The sequence below is a fragment of the Diprion similis genome, chromosome 14 (genome assembly GCF_021155765.1).
Source record: "Diprion similis isolate iyDipSimi1 chromosome 14, iyDipSimi1.1, whole genome shotgun sequence".
Lineage (NCBI taxonomy): Eukaryota > Metazoa > Arthropoda > Insecta > Hymenoptera > Diprionidae > Diprion > Diprion similis.
This window is the reverse complement of record NC_060118.1, coordinates 13,401,851-13,422,392: the sequence shown is the minus strand read 5'-3', so window position 1 is coordinate 13,422,392 and position 20,542 is coordinate 13,401,851. Positions and strand designations below refer to the sequence as shown.

Below are 20,542 nucleotides of genomic sequence, written 5' to 3'. Positions count from 1 at the left end.
ATTACAGGCGGTGAAAGGGGCGAAGCGAGTCGGCGGGTTGAGGTTTGGGTATGTTTGGAATTCCTCGACGGGTCTCCCGTCCTTTTGTTTCCCCCATTTATTTTTTCCTTTTATTTTAAAATTCTTTCACTCTCGCTCGTTTCCGGTCGACGTGACGTATACATAGAGTATCGGGGGCACCCCCCCCCCCCCCCCCCCCGGCGGAGGGACGGATAAATTCATTTCCAACCCTACGACCCGTGAATATCGGCCTTGCTTCAGGAACTTTGACAAAGAAACGAGAAGCCGCGTCCTTGTCGATGCCGGTGTATATGATATCGATTCTGACCCTCGGCAACATTCGTTTCTGATTCTCCTTTTTCTTTTCACTCGAGGAGTATTCAGATCGCGTATAGTTATAATATGCATTACATGGCACAGGTGTATCCCCCCCATCCATCGCCTCACCCTCTTTCCATCCCTCTACTCCCCTCTGCCGTCCTTATCGCGCGCTCGCGCGGTCCTTAAAAGAAATAATTAGACGCGGGAGGAAAACAAAGAGGCAAGGTCGAAATTCGGCACTCTCGCCTTCCGCGTTCGCGATGCTCAAGGATCCTGAGAGGTTCGCCGAGTGCGAGCGAGCGCGGCAACCGCAGGACCATCGTCGGCTTGCGATCCTTCGCTCGAGGTCGCGGAAAATCGGGAAAGGTCGGAGAAGGGCAGGGAAGGGTAGGCCAGGGTAGAGAGTGAGGAGAGAGGAGAGAGGAGAGCGAGGATGGGGGGCGGGGGGCGCAAAGGTTATGTCTCTGAGACCGGCGAGGCCCGGGAGAGAATGCAGCAAGGATCGAACGAACGAGGCGGAAGCTGAATGGGCTCGGAGTGTGACTGACGGTTTGCGCCGTGGGACGAGGAGAGACGGAGATCGGGAGAGAGAAGGGGAGAGGGAGAGGGAGAGAGAGCGGTGGGGGGATGGATGGATCGAGGGAGGGAGCTCTAGACTCGGAGCGAGAAAATTTTCGGGGGTGCCTGTTGCTATGACGACCACCCGGGGCCTTCGGGCGGGCTGTTCGGCATCCCGTCCTGCAGTAGAGAGGATACCTACTCGTCGCCATGAGCGTCTCGACCATGCTCTTGACTCTTGTTGCAACTTTTCAGAGATTCGACATCCAGGCTCTCTCTCTCTCTCTCTCTCTGATACCCAGCCACCTATCTTTCGCTAAGCAATCTGTATACCTAGGTCCTACGAATTATAGGGAAATCAGTTAATTAATTATCCTTTATCGAGAGTATAATACTGTCAGTCGGTTAGAATTAAGCATATAAATAGGCACGTTAGAAACTATAACCAGCAAAAGTACCTGGGAGTTAGAAAATCGTTGAAATCATTCGCTGACGAACCTTTTCTCTCGTAATTGTTAAAGAAGAAATATAAAAGAAAACAAAACGTGGATCAATCTAAATCCAAACAACGTGGCTACTTACGCGAGTGAACCGTTGTCCTCCACCTCACCGGGAAAAGTCTGATCCCATATTTCCGTCGGAGGAAAACTTTGGCTCGTCCAGTATATGTATGTCGACATTGCAGTCCAGTGCATGGAAAGCCGAAGCTCGAAACTCGAGGGGTGGGTTTCAGGTATATCGTACACCGCAGACTATCGGGGGATGATCTCGGCGACTGATGAAGCCCTGAAACTGGTACCGACAGACCGCGGAACAGCCACGACGACGACCTGTAACGAGTATACGGCACGTCTAAGTGCACGATGCTGCAGGGATCGATAGACGGATAGATGGAACGGATGGACGAGATGGGGTTGTGCGGGGGGTGAGAGGTAACCGAGCGTTTTCAATTTGCTTCCAATTTACCGTCCCGGCTTCGCGGCGTGCATCTGGATTTGAATTCGTCAAAGTTCTTCACCGCGCACCGCGTATATTCCTGGACTCGGGATCCGGGAATCGATGTGTCCAATCCGTTGGTACGTCTGTACCTACGCCCGAGGCGTTTAATAGCGGAGAACCAGGCATCGCGACGCCTTTCCTCTTGCGAGGAAAGCTCTCAAAGGACGAAGGTGCGACGGCGACACGCAAACATTGGTGGCCCAAAAGAAAAGAGGATGGAGAAGGATGCTGGGACCGAAGGACGAGACGCGGGCTGCCGCCACTCTCGATTCGCTATTTTACCACCTTCAGCTCGCCGCCGGCGCCATTCTTCGATCCTAACGAGGCTGATAAGGCGAGCAGCCTCCTTGACTGATAAAAACCGCAAAAACCCCTCGTTATCCTTACAACGGTGTACGCGAGTCCTTTACAAGCTTCGAGTGTAAACTCCGTGATCCCCGGACATAAAGTGTAAGGGTACCAGTTATTCGCTCTGTCATCCGAAGAATCGACCTTTTTTTGGGCGTATCCGTTTGATCCTTGGTTCCAAAATGACCGATAAATAAATTTGTACTTTTAGTCACCGATCAAAATTTAGAATTTTGGAAAATAAAGGGCAGATGAATGGATCCAAGCGTGTCAATTATAACTGGTAGACTCACCTCACGAGTACAACTTTTTTGGCAACCTCGTTACTTGGTTCATTTTCGAGTTTCAGGAGTACTCGAGTGCTCGTAGCTGCAATAAAACCGCGGACTGTGTTTGACTTGCGGCCGTGTTTGCGGACTCTGGAAACTCGGGTCGGTCTGCAGCTGCTCCGATTCGTCGAACCCCGTCCTCGGGGCTCCCGGCTGACAGACCTCGTCACAAGCATCCTCTGAGCTTAAAGCGCGAGGCCATCCGACCTCGTGTAACGAGTTTAAAACAGGGTATCAGGTGTCGGACATCGATCAGAAGGGGACGCGCCGTCGGCCTGATCGCCTTCCAAGCTGAAAATCATTTTGAATAACGACAGTTTGTCAGATTCACTCCGGCCTTGTGCAAAAATATAGGCGGGATATAATACACGGGGGGAGGGGGGGAGGAGGGGATGTCGGGGATCGTCGATGCGAGAGTTGAATTTCAACCTCGACGAATGAGGCAGGTATTTATCGTTGGAATATGGTACAGCAGACGACGGGATCCGACAGGCGAGCTTGCCGGCTGCATGCATGCCAGGTACTTTTCAGGGCGTGCATATCACCCTGGGGTGGGTCGGACATACGGCGCAAGGGATGCCGGCTCGAATAGCGAGCTGGAAAAATACGCCGAGGCTTTTCGACTTCCAGGGTTGTTGAACAACCCGTTGACCCCTTTACCCGAAACGAACTACGACGGACTGCGGAAAATCCGAAGAAACTCGTCATCTTTTCCTCTCTCTCTCTTTCTCTCTCTCTCTTTCTCTGTGTTTCGTTGTTGTCTAGTTTTTTTTTTCGGGGACAAATACTATACAAAAGAGGGATTGAAAGGAGGGTAAAGAAGGAGTAAAAGAAAAAACCAAGGTAAAATTATCTCACCGATACCTGCATGACGACGTTGCTGAAAGACGACAACCCCTGACGGCGACTGTCCGCGAGAAGTAAGAGAGAGAGAGAGAGAAAGAGAGAGAGAGTTGCGTCGCAGAAGGTATGCGAGCGTAGCTTCGTTGGCTGGATCAATGGAGCCCTCGTAGCCTCGCCCGTCGACGTCGCCGTGCAGCTCGAAACTCGTGGGAATGAACGGTACGGGGTTCCCCATGATGCCCGGGTTGTAAGGGGTGCACAAGCTGTCCGTGAAGAACCGACGATCAGAGACGGTGGTGGTGGTGGTGGTGGTGGTGGTGGTGGAGGCGAATAATCGGGAACCGTCACGATTTAATTAACGGGGTTGAATTTGAAGGAGTCAGGGGATGGAAAACTGCGGAATCCGAAGGTCGCTAACGGGGTCGCTCTTCTGTTTCAGAGGGGCAGGGTGGCTACCACGAGAAACGGCTGCTGAACCACCTCCTGGCGAACTACAACACCCTGGAACGTCCCGTGGCGAACGAGAGCGAGCCGTTGGAGGTGAAGTTCGGGCTGACGCTTCAGCAGATCATCGACGTGGTAAGTCGGCGTGTGATCGATGCCACCAGGGTCCGAATTAACCGTACAATGCTCGTCTTATCACGTCCTTATGGTCTCGGATGAGGGACCTACTCGGAAGCAGGTTTCTGGTTTATCACTTATTCACGAGGCTGTTAGTGCAGGGGATTAATTATGCCACCCCGAAAGCTCCGCGTGGACTTTTCCAGAAGTTCAATGCTACGATCGCGATACGCTCGTACCTGCCAACGAATTCGCGAGAGAGATTTCCACCTCCTCGATGTGGACCCCCTGCAGGGAGAGGATACTGACTCGTGTTTCAGGGGGAACGAGGAAAAGGACAAGTTGGGGGGGAGGGTGCGAAGGAGGTTCGTCGGCTTCGGGGGTGTCGGATATAATTACGGTCCACACGCGCACACATGATCGCTAATTAAATCAGAGGCGAACCGCGGAATCCGGCTTATGTGGGTACCTGCAGGATGCAGAATTTAAGCACGCGTATCTGCCGGGGGAGCTGAAGATTAGGAATAATTCCCGTGATTTGGACATTTTATTAATCAGCCGTTTGAGACTCGTTGCGGAGCAGACGAACCTCCGACGCAAATCCCCTCATGTATAATACACTGCATATGTCGTGTATTGGGAATGTCACTTTGCAACGCGTCATCTGGTGGAAGAAAATCAAACTAATAGGTAGAATCATGCTAAGAGCTGAGCGTTGACCGTATTTTTTCGTGTATGAATGGTAGAAGAGGTATATCGTTGATTGCATTTCATTAATTAACGTGACACGAGTCATTTGAAAGTCAAAGAATTATCATTAGCTACGATTAAATTAAAAAAGTTAGGTTATGCGGTGATAAAATGGCGCCGAGAACCAGGCTCTGACGTCAGGAGGACATTATCCAATACCATACGACATACTCGTGTATATATCACGATCATTGCCCCGTGGAGGTGGCAATTATTATCTTAATTGATGAACTTTATTATCCGTTTTCTTTCTTTTTCCTTTCCTGCGTGTAGGACGAAAAGAACCAAATTCTGACTACGAACGCGTGGTTGAACCTGGTAAGTGAGCGTTCCCGGTTTTGTCGCCTTGCTTTCCCGAGCGCCCTCTCGAACTTCCGGATTACACGCAATCCCATGGATTATGCACAAGGTTCTCGATCACCTCGCGGAACGACAAACGGAATAAATTAGCTTCGCATGCAATCACTCGAGATCATGTGAGAAAGAGAGAAACAGCGAGAGAGAGAGAGAGAGAGAGAGAGAGAGAGAACACGTCATACTTTCTACAATTCGTCACTAGCATTATTTTTTTCACTGTTGGCAAGTGTTTAATCGATGTTGATTAATTATAATACCTGTTGTTGTTGTTGCTGTTGTTGTAATTGTTGTTTTTTGTTGCTGTTGCCAAACTCCTCGCTGCTGTTATTATTGTTGTTGTTGCTGTTGGTGTTGTTGTTGTTGTCGTCGTCGTTGCCATCATCATCATTGTAATCGTCATCATCATCATCATCATTATCCATTTGTAATAATTTTCAACCGCGTGATAAATTGCGTCGGCACTTAGTTATAACGTATATGTATAATATGGTTTACGATTTAGGTGATTTCGGGCAAGAGATCAGAGCGCTGGATCATTCGGGCGTGAATTTTAATATAAAGAGTATGAGAGGGCGCAGGAAAGCAGAGCTGCCGAATCCGACGATTCGTTCGTTCGTCGATTCGCAAAAATAAATATATATATATATATAAAACTTTGTTGTGTATACAAGAGTTCATCAATCACTCGCGTTGCTCGTATTACATATATTTGTTCGTTATACTAATATATATTGTTATTATACTATACCTGTGATGTGAACGATTTTACGTTTTTATTTTTTCATTTATATAAAAAAAAAAAAAAAATTTCTTGGTCGTTGGTTCTTACATATACAATATATACATACATATAATAATAATAATAATAATAACCCTTCGTTGTTATGTTATTACGTACTAACTATACGAAAAGTATGCGTAACAACATAACTATAATAAAATAAATATTCTTTTATTTTGTTTCTTGTAAATGTATTTCATTTGGTGTAAATCGCACGTGACCCTCGCCCGCCCAGCGTACATGTTATATCGTTATATAAACGTAATCGAATATTACATGCTCGAACTTTATCGCATATAATTACATCACTTGCAACACGTCACACATCCCGTTAATACGATTATATGTATACTAGGGGGGCCTTATTTGGGGGTTGGAAAAATTTTCATTTGGACGATCCCCAGATGTGTTTAGAATCGTTGGAAAAAAATCTGGGTTTAATTTCAAACCTTTACTTTAACTCGAAGACGTGCCTCTAAATTCCGAAGGTCTTAAATGTAAATTACGTGTAGTTTTTATAATCAGTTATTTCGTTTTGCATGATTTTGGTATAAATCAAGTGGGAAAAAAAAACTTTATAATTATTTTTTCCTTATTATAAGCATAATAAAAAGTGATTCTATTGAGCTTATATGTATATATATATACATATATATATAACATTTTGAAATGTTTACGGTTTCTTCATATCATTATAAACAACATCTCTACCAAGATCCAAATCGGTCCCTCAATTTATACTACCAAAGTCATAAAAAACTAAACAACTGGTTATAAAAACTACATGTACTTTACATTTAGGATTTTCGAAGCTCGAAGGCACGTGTTTCAGTTGACCTAGAAGTTTGAAACCTTACACAGATCATTTTTAACGATTTAAAACACACATCTGGGTGGCATCCCAAAAAATCTTTAAAAAGATCAAAGCATCGATTTTCTCCCTGATCAAACATGTGACTCTGAATCACAATTCTTCAGAATCCGACAATTTCTAAGACTGGGTTCGGGGCTGACGGCAGGAAGTCGAGGATGAATGAGTGAAAAAAAGGCGAGAGAGAGAGAGAGAGAGAGAGAAACGTGCAAGGGGCGGGGGTGGGGGGAAGGTGGACAGGGGGAAGGGTATCGAAGAAATGTGTAGAAAGTAACGGTTATCTCCTAAAGTCTAGATAAGATGCCAGATGCAGGACGACACGTCCTACCGGAAATAGAAATAACAATAATAATGATAATTAATTAGAGGCATACGTACCCCTTGGATACTACACATCGATATCTAAAATCGAAATGCACCCAACCATCATGGAGGAGGTGTGTAGGTGTAGGTGTAGGTGTAGGTGTAGGTGTAGGTGTAGGTACATATAGATACTATATAATAATAACTGCAGGTCCCTTGGCAAACTGCATCGAAACTCTCCGTTTCTCTTTTGTTTTGTTTGTCTATATATCAATCGATCGATCGACCGCAACGCGAATGAATGATACACACGTGAAACTACGCTACCGCTACCGCTACTACGACTACTACTACTGCCACTACTACTACCGCTACCACGACTACCGCTACTACTTCTTCAATTCTTCTTCTTCTTCTCCTACCCGTATCGTAAAAAGGACGAGAAGAATCAACTACTTGTTACCAATATATGGCTGTCCCTGGTAAGTCGCATTATCAACATTTCTAGTTAAACAGAATCAGAAAAATAAAAAACACGAAAAGAGAATAGGATTAAAAACAACTGTTTTACAAAAAAATGAATTTCCTCAATCATATACGTAATTGAAAAACAGAAAAACAAGAAAGAAAATAAAGTAAACTTAATCCACTTTAACCTCTCAATATCTAACAATAAACAAACAAACATTACACGTATAGGCACATATAATTACATAATTACTACAATAGAGACATATACATAATGTATATATATATATATACACGCGCGGCAGTAGTGATTTATACATATTGCTGTATTATCATACTCTCCTTGTTATTATTCTTATAGTAATAATGATAATAATAACAACAACAATAACAATTATTATTATTATTGTTATTGCTGTAATCCTGTCCTAACATTGCTGTGATGAAAGAATTAATCCTTGCCCCTATTATTATTGGCGTAATTATAACGTGATCTTTTCATCAGATATACTTCTATAATTTTATTTTTTATATTTATCATCTACTTAACGCTCTACCTGCCTATCGTATATATCACTTATGTATATACCAATATTAAACTAGGTTACTAGTATTTTTGTTACTTGCTATACCGTTACTCCTGTATCGCTATTAATCCCTGTTAATATTGTATATTATATATTATAATTTAAATCGTAATTAATATCATCCGTTTACTTATCTTTGCTGATTATATGTATACCTACGAGTAAGTACTCGTAGGTACACCTTCCCTGAAATGAACTCTGTACACCGTACAATGTCATCTATACGTAGAGATGTATAATCTGACTTACTTATTATGTACGTAGCTGTGACTTGATGCAATTTAGTTTATTGGGACATGCGGATTGATATAATATAGGTATAATAACACTCACCTTACACACTTGCTATGCGGGAGATTGAGAAATCACCGCGTTATTTCTTTCTACGATATCCCTTAGTCGTGTATATCTATATGTATACCTTATACTTGTATCATCTGTCATCTATTCCTATACTCGTCGCACACGAAATAATTACTGTATAAAGTATATTAGGGTGGGCCAAATGAATTACTATTTTTTTTTCGCTTGTCACCGTGAAAATATCGTTCAAGATAACGAAAGAAAAATTCTTTAAAAGGTTCAGCTCTTGATATTCATGATAAGAGGTGGTTATTTGCGATTTTATATTTCCCGTTTAACTGAAACGGGAATTTTTTATTATATTATATTTCTTTCATTTTTCAACCATTATTTCATAGTGGACTAACGAAAAAAAATTCGTCAATTTTTTTTGCCCCACCCTGATGTATATACAACACATTTGTATAGACAAGCAAACGCACACAAGTGTATCTTATAAATTCACACACCCACATCCCTGTATAGTTACGTAGCATCTTTAGCACACCGCCTAGTCGTCCCTGTGTATATATATATACGGCAGTCTTGCCTCACGACTTTTAATATTGTAATAAAATAGCTCATAATGTGCATTGAGTATTGTGTCCATATATTATTCATTCTCTATATTTATTATACACCGGCACATAATCACGTAGGTACTGTAGGTATGTAGGTACTGTAACGAAAATCGCAATCAGCAGATGAAGTACGCGTGTATCGTCGAAGATAACCCCAATTGATTTTCAATACTCGAGAGTAATTATTGCGATGTAATATAGATTATTATTGTTGGCAACAAATTGATTGAAAAAAGTCGTGATAATTGAAGGAATAATTCATTTTTGAGAAAGTCCCTCCTTCCACACCTCTACATGTTTTACATAAATTGTAAGTTTTTGGTATTGCTGATTACGAATTTGAGATCGGGTTTTAAAAATTCAAGTTAGCAGATCCAATACGGTGGAGAAAATTTTAAATTTGATCGAATCCGGAGTAAAAACTCTGTCCAGCAGTTTTTAGGAGCACTGATTAAGAGATCCGATCAGCGATCCTGGAAACTTCCGCAAAGATTTCTTTGACCTCTTCCGTTGAAATTCGAAACTTTCGTCCGCCATATTGGATCCGCAATCTCGAATTTTCTAAACCAGATATCAGACTGTTAATCAGAGAGTCCAAAGACCATGAAACACTATCTTGTTAAAAAAGTTGTCTCATCCCAATAACGCGTGACTCAAAGGTTTAAAAATCGTAGCGATCTTGATCCGCGTTGAACAACCATGTGCGTGTGATGTGATCCACGTGTGGCAGTCCCGTCGGTCTTTGACTATTCAGGAACGCGGTAACCGGAGGCCGTTGCCCATATCGCTTGCATAGAGGTGGAAATAATTCATAGATGCGTCAGCCAGCTCGGCGTCCACGTGGTTAAGGAAGATAGCAAGTATGATATCTACAATGTACATACATGCATACGCATGTTGGTTGGCGGGAAAGCCCGGAAACTCCGAAGCCCGTTCCATGTTAATAAAGCATCGAACAACGCGCCAAAAAATTAAGTCGAATAAATTTGGCAGAAGGAAAAAAATCAGTGGCATGGATGCGGCTGGAAATTAATCCCATCAGGCTGTTGAACATTGACTTTCCAATCCCATCACCACCACCACCACCACCACCACGAGGCGAAATGGAATCGCGGAAATCATCGTTAATCCCGGATGATCGCGTCAATTTCCGCGATCACCTTCGGGCAGTTCGATTCTGTCGGTAATGTCACGACCTACCTAGTCGCCACTGACGGAGTGAATTTCACCGGATTTACGCAGCCCGATTGTCAGTAGTTGAAGCCAGCGGTTCGGTCAGCCGATCTAGCGCCGCAACCTGATTCGCCATCAATTGAACCGAAAGACTTTTATGCGCTGCAGAGGGATGTGCTCGAGCGCTTTTATCAACGGCTCATTGGCTCGGAAGTCATATCGAATCTATCGTTGGCTCGACTTTGCCTTCCGTGATTCGTTTGATTCTCATCCTCCTCCCTTTCCCCTCTAATTCCATCTTTCAAACCACGTCATTTATACTCACTGCGTATTGTCTGCCTCGACATAACCTCAATCTCTTCATCCCCTAGTCGGTATGATTCTGAACAAACGATTCTACTCCACCTCCTCTTTATCTCTGCCTATTTATCTCTCTCTCTCTCTCTCTCTCTCTCTCTCTTTCTTTCTCTCATTCACTTCCATAATATTTTTCCCCTCTTCTTGTATCTCACCCTTTGGCTGCACTCTCTTCACTTTTTTTTCGCTCTCGTTTCTCGGGCTTCTCACCGGGTTCCGGTTATACTATAGTCCTTGCCTCGCGATTACTCCACTTCGGGTAATTAGCAGAGGTAATTTTAATACGCGCGCCGAATTTTTGAGAGCTTTCAAATTTTACTTGGAGCAACAACTTTTTTGTTCCTACAGTCTTTTTCATCCCTTTCTTTCCTTCCTATATATATATATATATGTATAGACTTCCGGATTCACGTAAGCTTTCACACCAAATCAAATAATCACTTGCTCAAATTTCGAGCAAGGACGGGAGTTTGATCACGGAAACATATCCGATGAGAACAGTGCATCGTATTTTTTTTCTTCACCACTCTCATACGTAGGTTGTATTGTTTTAAAAATATCGTACAAAATAGTCATCTTCTCTAATCTTAGGAATAATCATAATATCGGGGTTTGTCGTAAATGGAGTCTCGTTATTTTTTATCAGGGCACAAAGTACAGGGTCTACTTTAAAGAATAAAACGCCAAACTCACACAACAGCATACGACCAAAGACCATTCATTAATAAAAAGTAACTCACTAAAGTGAAATTCATGCTAAACTTATATATATGTTAACGTAAAAAAGACACTTCGACGTGTTTTTCAGGAGTCGGTATAAAATGTAGATTATAACGGAGAGTGGGGCAAAGTGGGCCACTTGAAATTTTTTAAATAACAAGGGATGAAACTACCCACCTCAACTTTTTATTCAATATGAATTATTCGGAAATCAAAATTACTCTAAACATTTTATTCGGATTTTAAGCATCATTTTCTTAAGGAGCCACTTCGCCCCACCCTCTCCTACTTGGTGGACAATAAAAAAAAAAAAAAAAAGTATGGCCGTGAAAATAAGTGTCAAATGAAAGAAAGAGATTAGGCGGCTCACTCCTGAAAGGCATCAGTGACACTCAATCAATCGATCAATTCTATGCCCATATGTATATGCGACATACCACTGCGATTCGGCCCGTAAGGTGATTAACAATTTCAGTTACCCGGGACACGACGTGCGGTAAAAATGATGAATTACATGTATATGTCTGATGTATACATGTAAAGCTTAAAAGCACGACCTTCCACACCCTCTGCAATTACACCCTTATACTATACCTGTGCAGTAACATATTTGACGTAATATTTCTAAACACCTCAGTAGAAAGTGAGAAGAAAACATGAATCCGGTATTCAACCTTCGGATTATTTGGAAAGTGAAAGACACTCCTAAGGCCGAGGGAAGCTGCAGTAGATTTTGGGGTTTTGAGATCGTCCAAACGTCTCAACGATTCGAATCTCCCGCGTGTTCGGCCAGCATCCGGTTCACTATTAGTAAACCCGAACTACCCCCCTGTCTCCCCCTAGTAAACCAGGCCCCACGCCCTTAGAGGTAGAATTTCGATGGTCACGGCGCGACGAGTGAGGGATGAATATAAGGTGCATGTCCGCAGTCACGCTGGTGTCGTTTTTCCGAAAACGTGAGAATTCCTTCACCCCGAATGAACGAAGAGAAAACATGTGGTTCAGTTTTCCGGGAAGATAATCTCATCGTGACTGTACAAAATTGTGCGTGACCCACGTATTTTCCCTCATTTTTCAAAGCTATACCTCCCCCCCTCCCCCCGCCCGCACCACCTTCCTCTTGACACGTGTACATATATATATTCACCTGTTACACGTAGTTTTTGCCTGTCATCAGCACGTTGAACCGATGCTTATGAAATCGTATGATCGAGCACGTTTTTACACTTTTCAAAAAAATTCTTTATTGCAGATGTATAGTGCATGAAATGATTTTCGCTGTTGCGATTGGCTTGAATGTTGTTACTTGATGATAGTAGGCGTAATTAAAAATACGCTGGCACGAATTATTCATCCGAAAAAATCTATTCGATAAGGACGGATAATTCGATCGCGAATTAGCTTTGAAAATCCCCTTCTCTTCTTAGATGTAAAATCTTTTGAAAGCTTCTTCTCAGTTTTCAATTTCATCAGTTCTCCTTCCCTATCCCTATATTATTTGCAAAATTTTATTTATTTCGCAGCGCTGCTGCTGCGCAATACGACTTTCCGTCTGCATACAATGTACACGGAACCCGCAATACATGTGATACGTATTACTGTGTACGAGTAGATAATATTGTGCTTCTGCCGCTGCTGATGTATGATATAATTTACAATAGAAACTTTTCCCCTCTGTGTTTGATCTGTTTAATGAAAATTACGCTCTCCTCGCCCGTCATTTTTCCTCGCCTCGACCTCGGCCGAAATAGCGATTCAAAGAGAGTTCTGCGTGCAGATCTCGATACCGACATCTTACCGACATTTGAACCGTCGGTAAAATATCGGTATCGGGATCTGCAGGCAGTGTATTGCGCAAAGAATTTGAAAATATCGTATAAAGAGTGAAAATGACGGGTGAAAGAGTCGCGATTGATTCGATCCGTGTTCGTGCATTAACGAGGTGTAAAAAAACCTGGTCATATACTGATGTTATTTTGTAACGCGCAGGAGTGGACCGACTACAATCTTCAGTGGAACGAATCGGAATACGGGGGAGTAAGGGATCTGAGAATAACACCGAACAAGCTATGGAAACCGGACGTCCTGATGTACAACAGGTAACCCTTCGTACGCCTCTAGTACAATGTCATTATTATTATCATTATCATTCGTTTCGACTGACATTGCATATTATGTATACAGACCTACATAATTATACACCCCTACGGTAAACGTTACGTTATATAATTCACGTAGAATTACCTCATACACGTGAATCAATGCGAAATCAGAACAGTAATGTAGCACCGTTGTTGAATATATAACGTTACAATTATTGTCAGGAATGTCTCGATCGGATCTAACGTGCAAATCGAGCGCCATGAATAATCTACAATAGATCAGCCTGCAGTTGTACAATTTGACAGGGATCGTCTCCTTGCACAGGTGTAACTAACGTAACTGTAACAATCCTTTCGTGATTCTTTCTCGTTTGTGTAATGAATTCGTACGAATATCTATTGCTGTGTTGACTAAAAAAAATCTTACAACTTTTCAATCCCATTATCATGGTAATATGACGACCGAGTAATTAACGGTGTACGACGGGTATGTAATTTTTTCGTACATTGTACGTAATACCTATCTAATTTGTAGGTACAATAATTATATAATCAACGTATTTCCTTCTTTTCTTTTCCTCTCTGGTTTTTGTTTTTCTTCTGTTTTTGTTTTCTACTTTATCGAGAATCCCTCATACTTACTACTCATATAATATACATATATAATATATGTATTTATTATTTTTAAAATGCATGGTAAATAATGATTCGAATAAGTACATAATACGTGTATTTGTTTATATTACTCATATTCACTCTATCGTATATTATATTATTACATATATTATTATTATTATTATTCCGAACACCTTGCTTATCCTTTCATTTTTATGACGTCAGAATTTATCATACCAAATAAATTCACAATTCTCTTCAGTTGTAATTACTATTATTAATCATAATATTATCACCACCAACGAATATTTTACCTGTACTCGAGTGTTTCTTTTACTCCATTCTCCCACTTAAACTTTTTCTTTACATCCTAAATTTTTTAATTAAACATGCCTTCACGTGTGTCGTTTCACCCAATACACACACGTTCTTGCGATCGAAACAAAAAAAAAAAAAAAAAACAGTTTAAAAAATTGCCTGTTAAATAACGTAAATATTTCACTGTCTATTCATACAAGATCAATAAAGAATGAAGGAATGAGAAACAAAAAAAAAAAAAAATTAATTCTAAAGTCACCCTCCGAGTGTAAGTGGATACGGCAGCGTGTGCGTACATTAATTATCAGTATATTTTCCACGTTTCACGTAAACAATTGATGGATAAGAACCAAAAAAAAAAAAATATTGAACAAAACGATGTCAATGCCGTCATAAGCCTAATAAAAATGAGAAAAAGGGCCGAACGATCGACAGCCGTGAAAAAAGATCCGCAGAGTTGAAAATGACAAAGGAATTTTTTCCCGCCCTCAGCTGGCTCGTTTCTTAAATTTTTTACGAATATCCTTACACGAGGAGGGAGAAAAACTTACCTGCACTGATGTACATGTATTAACCACACGGTACATTACATTGCATAGAATTCACTGCACCTTGCACATCACGCGTGCACCTAAATCTAAACATGCAGATATTTGTTTGTTATTTATTTTTTTTTTTTTTAATAATCTCCTGGATATGTAAGTACCTGTTGATAATTGTGTTAAAAACTATATACATAACCGAAGAAAACATTATTATAACACAATCGGTCACCGTTAGACGCGACATGCGATGCTGTACGATGTTAATATTATTATTATCGTTGTTGTTGCTATCATTATTATCATTGAATTCAGATACAAGAAAAAGTTAATAACAATAAAACGCTGCTGCGCATGTCGCGTTTCGCCCTGGACATCGTAATTATACTAATGCCATAGACGAGAATACCGTCGTCCAACTACGCTCTCCTCGAACAATCTCACAGCCCAAAAGTGAATGGAAATTCTCTCCTTTAGATGACTTTTTTCTTTTTTTTTTCTCAACGATTTTCATTTTCGACGAGACGATTGCATGCTTATTTTCCTGCCGTGTTTACAATGACGTAGTTTATGCTCGTCGGTAAAACAGTGATTTTTTTCGGTAAAACAGTTTGGGTAAAACAGTTTCGGTAAAACAGTTTGATTAGTATTATTTTGGTGCAGAATCGTTTTTCAACGTTGAAATAATTCATTCGTCGCACGTTTATCTGGGGTAGTAAAACACGAGCGTGGGGTTGTTCGGTGGGAGCGTGGTTAACGACGGTGTTATTAATTAACAAACTGCGTCAGGCTACCCCGTTACTGCGGGCCACCTCATGGCGGAGCCCGACGTCCGCTCCCTCAACCTTTATATTTTGTTAAAAAAAATATAATACGTGAAACGAATTACCCCGAAGTCGGCTTGACTGGTTTCTCTTTACTTCTGAAATCTTCGCGTTCCATAGAAATTTGAATATGTATTTCGAAAAGTTTGAGCAAAAATTATTTTACAAACAAAGAAAACGTGAGCTTTCTTTCTCTCTCATTGACAGCGAAAACTGAATCTTTTAACGGTGAAATGAAAAAAAAAAAGAAATTATTTATTTTTTTTGTTCATCTTAGATGCCGCAGATCGAATTCTACGTGAAATTTACGATTAGAATTCTAGTATATCATTAGTAAATGAATGACTCGGGGTAGCGGAGGGAGCGGGTTTCGCGGCTCGGTCGGTGAGAAACCCCAACCGCTCAAATTTTTGCTTAATTAAAAAGAAGTTACACGCCTGTTTGAAACTGCACAAGCTCCTGATACGAGCCTGATGTACCAGGATAAAATGCAAACGCACCTAAAATCGATTATCTAAACACCTATAAATGTGAGGCTAAACATATTCGATTAATAAAATTAAACTCATATGTATGACTGATTATTATTATCAATGTTATATATACATATGTATATATACATATAAAAAACAGTCAAAAATTAAAGCATCACCTACATTTATATATATACATTGTTTGTGTATATATGTTTGTACGTTTATACCGTAAATAAATAATAATAACGATAATGAAAAAAATAAATAAATAAACAAAAAACAAAAGAAAAAATTAAACACGGAAATCTTAAAACTTGACAAAGCAGAATAAATTAATTTTTCGTTTGACATGTTTTTTGCTCCTGTTTTTCTGTGTGATATTTAAAAATTTCCTTAAAAAAAAAAAAAAAAAAAAAAAAACAGACGTTTGAAATACAACGAATAAAAATACGTGCATGTCGATGTTGAATTAATTATATACACATAGTATATATATATACAAATACATATATATGCCCATTTACCTAGACAAAATCTGTAAGGTGTTTTTAATTTGTTTTTTCGTTTATTATTCCACCAACAGAATCAGCTCACCCGAATAATAGTTATTATTACCGTTATTACACATATCTGCACAGTACAGAAAACTATACTTTTCGATATTTCACTTTATGGACGCGATAATCTGCCCGATGGATTCGGTTTCTTATTGTTTATATTTATACTGCGATATCCAATGTGAAAAAGAAAATTCACGATAACGGCAATTCGGCAAACGAACCGAAGAAAGTATACGAGAATTATAGCGATGACAACTAAGCTAAAAATAATCAAACACGACTCGATTGAATCGGTAAAAATTAATCCATTAATGGATTGTTTCGTTTTTTTTTTTAATTTTTTTTTTAATTGCGTAAAAATACAAAACCAAAAGTTTTTTGATAATTGATAGTCTCATTGGAAATATTCTTCAATTTCAGGTGAAAATATTAATTCATCTTTCACTTATTGCATCAAATAGGTTATAATTAGCGAGTAAGATACTGATAATAATTGATACTTTGATCACATAAATTGACGATTGTATTGCGTAGTTCGTGAGAATAAAAGGCAAAAATCGATAGTGATGAAAAACAATCGAGTCGATCGGTCAATCGATTTTGAAAGAAAACTAAAAAAAAATCGATTATACTCTACTAACGGTGAAAAAAGTAATCGATTATCTTCAGTCATTCTTAAGGGGAGACTACAAAAAAATTTTTATAACGTCGGATTTTTGATTATTGAAACGACTAAAAAACATGTGATGAAAAATTTTTTCGTTGAAAAAAAATGTTCAACATCAAAAAAATTTCCTGCGTACCAGTTCCAAAAGTTGACAAAAAACCAAAATTTCACCAAAGTCCCCCTTAATTTTTTGGATAAATTTTAAACGGCATCTCGAAGGTCGAAAAACGTCCAATATTTAGGAGCAAAGTCGGGGGCAGCGAGGCGAGTGGTGTGGGATAAATGTCGGGGGGTCAAATCTGGCACGGCGTACTGCGTGCAGGGGTTGGTGCATCCCAAGTAACTTGTTGCACCGCAAGACGAACCCGCGGGACACAAAACGCGGAGAGATGACGGTTCGGTTCGGTTCGGTGCGCAGCCCCTTATTCCGTCGGCGTGCCGTTGCAGCGGGGGTGGAAGGCGGGGGCGGGATTTATTCATCCGGAAATTGAACAATAGGGAGGAGAAACCGCGGAGAAGCGAGGCGAGGCTTCCACTCTCCCTCTTTTCTCCATCCTGCTATTCTTCCGACATCAAACAATCGACAGCTTATAAACGGCCGGGGGTGAAAAGAAAAAAATAGCTTTCGCGCAGATAACTTTGTTCGTTGGCAATTTTCTTTCTTTCTTTTTTTTGTTGCTTTTTTCTTGTCGTATTCCTTTTTTTTTTCTTCTTTTCTTTTCTTTTCTTTTTTTTTTTTTTTATCAGGGGGTGGGAATTCGCGACACGTCATCGCGGCCGAGATACTATTGCGCAGGGTGGATGAAAGGAAGAAAATAAAGGAACACTTCCCTCGGGGGATGTTGCCGAACGTACGGTTTTACATCTCTCACCCTTCGCTTTCGCATTGAAATTTCGAAAGACAAAGGATTCAGAGGTTCGATTCCGAAACGTCGTCGTCCACCTCAAAGGCTAGAGTCGTCTTCCGGCGTCTAGTTTCGATCAGAAATTCTTCTTTCTTTACCGCCAACACCGTTTTCAGACAGGTCCTGCGACGAATGTAAAACATTACGTTTGTACGGATATTCGAATGTATTTTATGTTGTCTCGTTTTGCATTTTCTTGGCAAGGCCTGAGGCTGGTGGAAATTAGTTAACCCCTCCTCGCAGGGGTGACTAAGAATTATTTTCTCATTACCACCACGTTCTCACGAGTCCTTTATCGCCTGTCGAGATCTTGAAGGACTTCAAGAATCTATCGGATCTGGTTAATGTTTAGAACAACTATTGAAGCAAATTTTGCCCAAAAATCTAAAAACCAATTTATGGTCAATATTCCATTAGAAAAGCACAAAATTAGCCACAAAGAGAAACATAAATCGCGATGAAACACAAAAACCTGACGTTTGACGTTTTCTTATCGATCATTGTCTCCCCTAGATTTTACTAAATTTTCACCCCCTCCCCCCACTCACTTCGCTGTTATTGGCTCTGCTCGTCAACCACGTCAACTTTCGAAATATCGGCTTGTTTGCCTTGTGCATTATTTTTGCCGTTCCCGCCTAATTCCTGGCATCGTACTTAACGCCAACTCGAAGTTTTAGGTATTACAACCTTCGTTTTGAGCCTCCGAGCAAAGCAGGCAGGCAGGCGCGACAAGCCGGCCGTCAGGTGTCGAATTAAAGCAAACTTTGACCTGGCCGAGGCGTTTCTGCCGGGTGAAATATAAATCATGCTTCACCCCATGTAGGGGATAATTTATTTCCTCCGTTTCGCTCATTTTCACTCACGTTTTTTTTTTTCTTTTTTTTTTTTTTCTTCTCGTCAAATCAAGTGTACTCAGAAAAGTAACCCAAGCGAAAGAAATATTTACGGGTACTGTTGATTAACCGTAAAAGTGATGAAAAAAAATAATTTTTCTTCTTCTTATTTCATATATATATATATATATATATATATGAACCCAATATCACATGTAAATCGTCAAAAATTATGTATGGAAAATAATTTTGCATTATATTATAGTATATTTTAGAAAATCTCTGCGACTATAATAAGAAGTGTTTATAGATCTTACGTATACAGAGTTGAGAAATTGATTCTAATTAATTGGAATAAAAAAAAAAAAATTAAATGAAAAAACAACTGATTGTACGTAATAATTAAAGTAAGAAAATAAACACGTGACTGACTATAAACCGTTATATGCGATAAATAAATATACGTACGACTAAAAAAAAATAGAAAGAAAACTTCCGCGATTAAAAAGCACTATGAAATAAAATAATGCGAATGATAAAACAAGATAAAAATATATCAATAAATAAATAAAATATAATAATTACGAAATAGAACGAGGATAGAAAGTGAAAGAAAAGTCGAACAGAATATATCCCATCAATGTATTATTATTATTATGATAATGATGATGACGATGACAATGTTGACGATGATGACGATGATGATGATGATGATGATGATGATGATGCCGAACGACGCCGATCAGTATACTAATTATGACAGTAATAATAATGATGAAAAATCTATTATGGTTACTAAAACGTTAGCGCGGTTGAGGGTTTCGACGGGACATACCACACAAACGTGGTGGTCAAGCATAACGGCAGTTGCCTGTACGTTCCTCCGGGCATCTTCAAGAGCACATGCAAGATAGACATCACTTGGTTCCCCTTTGACGACCAACACTGTGACATGAAGTTCGGATCCTGGACCTACGACGGGAACCAGGTACACTTTTCCCTCGATCCTCAGACACGAAACAAACAAACAAACAAACAAACAAACACACTCACACACACACACACACCCAACCGGAAGCCGGGTGAACGTAGGAAGACCCCGACGATCATCCCCCTCCCCACCGCCCTCCATACATTGCCGGTTTTATTTCGCAATATCGAAAGTAAAGTTCGGGAAGATATCGATAAATCGATTCGTGAAAAATCAGTTCAGTTATTAGTTATGCAGTTTTGATACGCGATCGCGTTACATCGACGTTCAAACGTAATTGTAACTCGGCTACACTTGAAATCCGATGGAATATTAGTCGGCTTTGTTCTTCAGCTTCACTCCGCGATCTCTTTGTTATCTTTGCAAGCTTCTTTACCGTTTTCTCTTTTAACTCGCCTTTACTCTTTTCACCGCGTTTATTCGTCTATTTTACATTTTCTAGTTTCAACTCTCGACTCGG

General features: G+C 40.4%; 1 protein-coding gene across 1 annotated transcript in view; it reads left to right on the top strand.

Annotated features, from left to right (window-relative positions):
• The window catches only part of LOC124414696 (acetylcholine receptor subunit alpha-type acr-16), a 64,227-nt gene that overhangs the window by 6,589 nt on the left and 37,096 nt on the right, over nt 1-20,542 (top strand). The window contains exons 2-5 of the mRNA XM_046895717.1: nt 3,838-3,977; nt 4,983-5,027; nt 13,239-13,348; nt 19,899-20,079. Coding sequence (XP_046751673.1) covers nt 3,838-3,977; nt 4,983-5,027; nt 13,239-13,348; nt 19,899-20,079 — 476 coding nt within the window. The remainder of the gene's footprint in view (nt 1-3,837; nt 3,978-4,982; nt 5,028-13,238; nt 13,349-19,898; nt 20,080-20,542) is intronic.